At 38.9% G+C, this 6,397-nt stretch overlaps 1 protein-coding gene across 1 annotated transcript; it reads left to right on the top strand.

Moving 5' to 3' along the window:
• Positions 1 to 4,576: 4,576 nt before the first annotated feature.
• Positions 4,577 to 5,619, top strand: LOC131025910 (uncharacterized mitochondrial protein AtMg00300-like). Its single transcript, XM_057955689.1, has 2 exons — positions 4,577 to 4,795; positions 4,975 to 5,619. Exons 1-2 carry the CDS (start codon positions 4,757 to 4,759, stop codon positions 5,617 to 5,619), a joined length of 684 nt encoding a protein of 227 aa, XP_057811672.1. The 5' UTR covers positions 4,577 to 4,756.
• Positions 5,620 to 6,397: the final 778 nt, after the last annotated feature.

The following is a 6,397-nucleotide window of genomic DNA, read 5'->3' as shown; positions in this document are numbered from 1 at the left end:
GCCCACTGAGTACTTTTGTACTCAGCCCTGCATATATTTCTAAATGTGCAGGTTGAGCAGCTGCTGGTGGTGATGAAGTGACGAGCGGAGTCTTTTGTCTTATCCATATGTATTAATGAACTCTGGGGATACATGTCTTCATACATGTAATCAGAACCTTATTCCGCTGCGTACTCAAAAGTATTATGATATTTTGGCTAAGTTGGAATTATCCGAACTTACTAGTTTATTTGAGTCAATATGACTAAACCTTCGTTACATTATAAATATTTCTTTTGTTAACAATGATTAAATACTATCCTTCTTTGTTTAATTATTCCCCTTTCTACCCCGCTTCTAATCTCCCTCCCTTAGTCACAGTTTCCCCGGCTTAATTATCCTTAATTAAGGGTCGGTCGTGACATAATGCCTGTAATTCTAGAACTTCTAGCTTTAAATTTACGGGGAGCGCAGAAATTTAAGTTTTTCTCTTCTTTGAATCAAAACCCAAGAGTAATGCTTATTTTAATTTATATGATTTTATGTGAAGTAATTGTTTTCTGCACGCAAGCATCCTTAATTGACTCTTAAACTTAAGGGCAACCTCTTTTATTTACAAAAATGTACAAAATAAACACTTTAATTTCAAGCATTATATATTACCACATAATTGAAAAAGATGCATTGAGGTGGAGAAACCTAGCCGCCGCCGCTTTTCTCGCCCGACTATGGCCTGTTCGTCTCCGGGTGGTGCTCGAGATAAGGGGGCCCTGAATCTCCCACCCATCTCTACGAATTTTGATAATCCTAAAGCTCTCCTGCAAAATACACCTAGGTCTTCTGCCATTTTTTAGCATGGCTCTGCTGCAACTCATGACGGTATCATTGGCGCTGAGTCCAGAAAAGTAGCGTCACCTTTGCGTGGCACCGCCAGTCAAATTGTTCCCCACGCTTCGGCTGCAGTTTCGGGACCTAATAAAGAAAACCCTAGTGTGTTTACTGGGGATAGTCGTATCTCTTACGCTGCTGCAACAGTTAAGCGGCCGGATCTTGCTGCTCACGTCTTTCATGATTTGCGTCCTACGAAGGACGGAGATCAGTTTTCGCTTAAGATTCCGAAGGAGCTCTACCTAAAGGAGGTTCAGGTGTTTCAACATGCTTTGACAGGACGTCTTCTTTTGCAGAAAGGAGATAAGCCGAGGTCGACTTTGGAGTTGAAATCGGAGCTTCAACAGTTATGGGGAGTAGCCTCGGATTGGCAGCTGATCCCCTTGGGAAAAGGTTTTTACACTCTTCGTTTCACTACAGCTGCGGATAAATCTATAGCAAAAGGGAAGATTATTTGGGAACTCTCGAAGGGACACTTTCGGTTACGGGAATGGTCTCGGAATTTTGATCCTTTCAAGGAAAACTCTCCCTTGGCTAACGTTTAGGTTCGCATCCACTTTCTTCCGATCGAGTACTGGAATCCGCAAGTTATTTTTGGTATTGCTCGTTTCTTGGGTCATCCTTTGAAGATTCATGGAGCTTCAGCTGGAAGAGATTTCGGGCAATTCGCTAGAGTTCTCGTTGAAATAGATATGTCGCTCCCTTTACCTAATACTTTACTTATTGATATGGATGACTTTTCTTTTCATGTTGAGTTCATTTTCGAAAATCTTCCACTTTTTTGTGGTCGTTGCAAGATCACGGGACACTCTCCCGACAAGTGCCATAAGATTAAAGCAACTGTGTTGAGTGAGGATAATGGTGAGGGTGCGGTGTTGCCGAAGCCGCCATCGATTATTCAACCAAGTCAGCAGACTAAGCTGCCTGAATTGCTGCCAAGGCCGACACACGAGTGGCACCAGGTTGTTCCTGGCAGCAAGGTGGCGGGCAAGGTGGCTGTTACTGTGGACAAGGATGCTGCTATTGGGAGTGAGTTGGACAACAACTCTTTTGGCCCTCTAGCAGAGGACAGTTCAGTCATGGATGGAAGGGAGGCAGCCTATCATTTTGATTTGTTGGGTCATAGAGAGGTTGCAGCTGGTCAGGGAGATCCGAAAGATCTTCAGGTCGCTAATGTCCAACAATCTAGCGGTGCAGATGCGGACACTGATAGTTCTGTGGATGAGGAATTGCAGGCTGATGATGCTGAAATTATTAATAAGGTAGCGGAGCATCCGTTGGAGGTTCATGTGGCTGTTGATATGGTGACTGAGGTGGCTGGTGGAGGGGTCGATCAGATAACTGAGGCTGGTAAGGGAGAGGAGGTTGCCCAGGCTAATGTGGCAGCTGACCTGGTTTCACAGGACGACAAGGATTCACCCACTGCGTCGGAAGATTTTGCTTGTCGTCTTAGTAGGTTAGAAGAGCAAGTTAGTCAAGGCATGCAACTGCTCGTTGCGACGCCTAAGCGACGGGGCCGTCCCCCGAAGGGGATGGAGCGTCTGCGTGTAACTCAGACTCAGGAAGATAATATAAAAAGTCGCCTCAGGAATGCGGAGGAAATGGGTTATAAGCCGAGGGCCTTTGTTGTTGATCATAGAAAAAGTCCTAGTATGAGGGTTATGGATAATATCGCTAACAGTTGCTGGTCTGATGAAATGGAGTTGCACGATCTTCACACAAACATGGATTTTCCTTATTATTAGATGTTTGTGCGTTTAGCGTGTTGAAGCTTTTTTAGCACTTTGAGTATCTTTCTCTTTCTTTCTTTTTTACGAACTCTTTTGAGAGTCTCGGACCCCTAGTCTGCGTCTATGTGCTTTCACGGGTTTCTTTTTCTTTTTTCTTTCTTTTTATATAAAACCGCAATTTAATAAAATAAACACTTTAATTTCAACTGAGAAATCAAGCTAACAATTAATCAAGTTTGATGCTATTTATAATTTTTTTCTTTTGTTTTTTTTTTTTGTGCAAATCAACTTAGGTGCTCAACCTCAATTGAATCAACTAATCTAAGTCAATGTGTGACATTATTCTCACAATTATATTTTAAATTCAATATTTATAATTTCTTATAATGTATATATTATAATTTTATAATTTAATCAATCGATTTGGTCTCTTAATGATTAGGTATCATATTGACAACTTGTACAAATATAATTGAACGACTAAATTTAAGCATATCATAAACTAAATTTAAAATAAATGTTACAATAAATTATTTTGGGATTTTAGTAACAGTGAAAATAAAATAATTAAATTAATGACAAAAATAATAAACAACATAAAAAACAAGATAAGAAAATAACAAATCACATAAACAATAATAAACCACATGATCAGTTGAATGAGTAATGCGTATATATTGCAGTGCATATAATCCACAATTAGTTGAATGGATAGATAAGATGAAGATTATTATATTGTAATACATATTATTTTATAATCAATGTTAGTTATATTAATTTATAGAAATAAAATCTTTTAATACTAAGGAAAGACTATAAATTCAATATTATTTCCTTAATTATTGTAAAGGGTAACTATGTAAAATGTAATTTCAATTAAAATGAATTAATTACTCAATATTTGGAAATATTAAAAAATGACAAAAATATCCAATTATGTGTGCACATATTATGTGCATTGTGATTGTTAAGAGTATAGTTGAGCTCAAGCTCAAAGTGTAAATCGTGTTTCTAGTTTGTAAAGTTGTTAGTTAGCTGCCAGCTCAGCATTTTAATTAGGGAGTTAAAAAGATTAGTTAGCTATAACAGAAGCTTAGCTTCGTTTATATATTTCTGTAATCACCTCTTGTAAATCAATTTTTTCATTCTAAGGAAATCACAGAAAATCTCTCTCACTCTCTCTTTCTATCTTCAATATGGTATCAATCGCCAGTTCCTGAAGATCAGATTCTATGCGTGAATTGATCTTCATCTCGATCAATTCTCGATCGATTTCTATTTCTCACTCTATACTCTTCTCGATCTTTCTGTGATTTTTTTTCGATCTGGTTTTGCGATGGATTCGTGATCTCCTTCTCCTCATCTCCCCCATTTTCCTACAATCATCAAGCTGGACCATACAAATTATGTCTTTTGGCGTGCTTAAACACTTTCCACGATCCATGCGCATGGATTTAATTGCTTCATTTCCACCTCCGTTGCTGCTCCTTCGCCGTTTCTTCCTGCTTCTTCATCTGGTATGGCTAGATCTAATCCAGAATTTGAGATCTGGCATCGCAAAGATCAGTTCCTTTTGAGCTGGCTTCTCTCCTCACTTGGCGAGTCAATGCTTGGTCATGTTGTGCGTTGCACTACTGCTAGTGATCTTTGGAATATATTGGAACGATTATTCATGTCCAACTCCAAGGCGAGAGTTATGCATCTTCGCCAGCTGCTTCAATCAACTAAGAAAGGCTCTATGTATGTGGATGACTATTTTATGAAAATACGTAGCTACGAGGATCAGTTGTCGACGGTTGGGCAAAATATCAGTGATGATGAACTCATTATGTACATCTTGGCAGGTATTGGCTCTGAGTATGAGTCCTTGGTTGTCAGTCTCATGCATCACTCCGAGAATCAGAATCTTCAAGATGTTCAATATGCGTTCCAAGCATATGAACTAAGACTACAACAACAGCAATCTATGCTGCTCAAGCGTTTTGACATCAACTTCACTGAGAATTCAGCCCCTTCTCCTCAAGCCTAGTATTCTGATTCTAACAACTCCTCTGATGCCTTGCTTTCTCAGGAAAACTTCAATGGTGATAGCAACTGGTATGTGGACAGTGGAGCTACTGCTCACATCACTAATGACATGAACAACCTAGCAATATGCAATGACTACACTGGTTCTGAAAATATTGTGGTTGGTAATGGTACATCTATTCCTATCTCCTCTATTGGTTCAAATTCTATATCTTCCGCTCATCACTCTCTTTTGCTAAATAACATTCTCTATGTTCCAGAAATTACTAAAAATCTCCTAAGTATATCCCAGTTCACAAAAGACAATCATGTTTCCATTGAATTTAACCATGATTCTTGTTTTGTCAAGGACAACCAAACAAACAAGATACTCATGAAGGGCAGACTCTCTAAAGGCTTGTACCAGCTTGATCTCTCCTCACTCTATAAGTCCAGTCACTATCATTCTTCGTGTAAATCTTCCTGTAACCCATCTGCTTTGACTACTGTTGTTTCTAGAAATAAAAGTGATATCAATCATGTTCAAACTTCTGTATTGAGTAATAGCTCAAAGTCATTTGCTGGCATCTGTAAAACTTCTATGAATACATTGCATCAAAGTCTTGGTCATCCAGGAACTTATGCTTTAGCAAAAGTCTGTAAATCACTTAAGACTCATTTTCATATTTCTGAGCTTAATTTTTGTGAAGCTTGTAAACTGGGAAAACTACACCAAAAGTCTCACATTACACAAGCTGTTACTTCTAAAGCTCCTTTTGACTTAGTATATTCTGATTTGTGGGGTCCTGCACACACTCCCTCTACAAATGGATATAAATACTATATAGCCTTTGTAGATGATTACTCTAGATATACATGGATTTTCCCATTAACACTGAAATCTGAGGCAGCCTTAGTTGTCCATCAATTTTTAGCTCATATCATGTGTCTGTTCAAACTACCAGTTAAAGCTTTACAAACAGATTGGGGGGGGGGGGAGAATTTCGCCTACTAGTTACTCACCTTAAAAACTTAGGCACACACTTCCAACACCCCAGCCCCTATATTCACCAACAGAATGGAAGAATTGAGAGAAAACACCAACATTTAGTTAACACAGGTCTCACCATGTTAGCTCAATCCACACTTCCTTATGAGTATTGGTGGGATGCATTTCATGCTTTTGCCTTTCTCATAAATAGGTTACCTACCCCCTCTCTTACTCATATGTCTCCTTTTGAAATGTTATTTCAAAAATCCCCTGACTACACCATACTCAAGGTTTTTGGTTGTGCATGCTATCCATATCTAAGACCTTATAATAATCACAAGCTTCAATTTCGATATGCAAAGTGTATTTTTCTTGGCTATAGTGATTCACATAAAGGATACAAATGCCTTGGATCTGACAAAAGAGTGTATATCTCAGGTACAGTAAGTTTTAATGAGGTTGAGTTTCCTTTTGCTTCTATGTTTTCTGTCCCTCTACCCTCATCAACTTCTGTAAACTCAAATACCTTTGTCGCTCCTCATATATCTAGACCTCCCTCTCCAGCTCCTTCATCTCCCACTTCATCCTCATCTCTCTCCATCACACATTCTAACTCCACTACTCCTTCTTCACCAGATGTCATCACTTCCTCACCTGATATAAATGTCACTACATCAGCCACTTCTTCTTCTGCTTCCAGCTCTCCCATTATCTCTTCACCATCGCCTTCACCTCCACCAAAACAACTAAACACTCATTCAATGCTAACACGTGCCAAACATGGGATTTTTAAACCTAAAAG

Source organism: Salvia miltiorrhiza, chromosome 5 (genome assembly GCF_028751815.1).
Source record: "Salvia miltiorrhiza cultivar Shanhuang (shh) chromosome 5, IMPLAD_Smil_shh, whole genome shotgun sequence".
Classification (NCBI taxonomy): domain Eukaryota; kingdom Viridiplantae; phylum Streptophyta; class Magnoliopsida; order Lamiales; family Lamiaceae; genus Salvia; species Salvia miltiorrhiza.
This window is presented reverse-complemented; position numbering and strand designations above follow the sequence as displayed.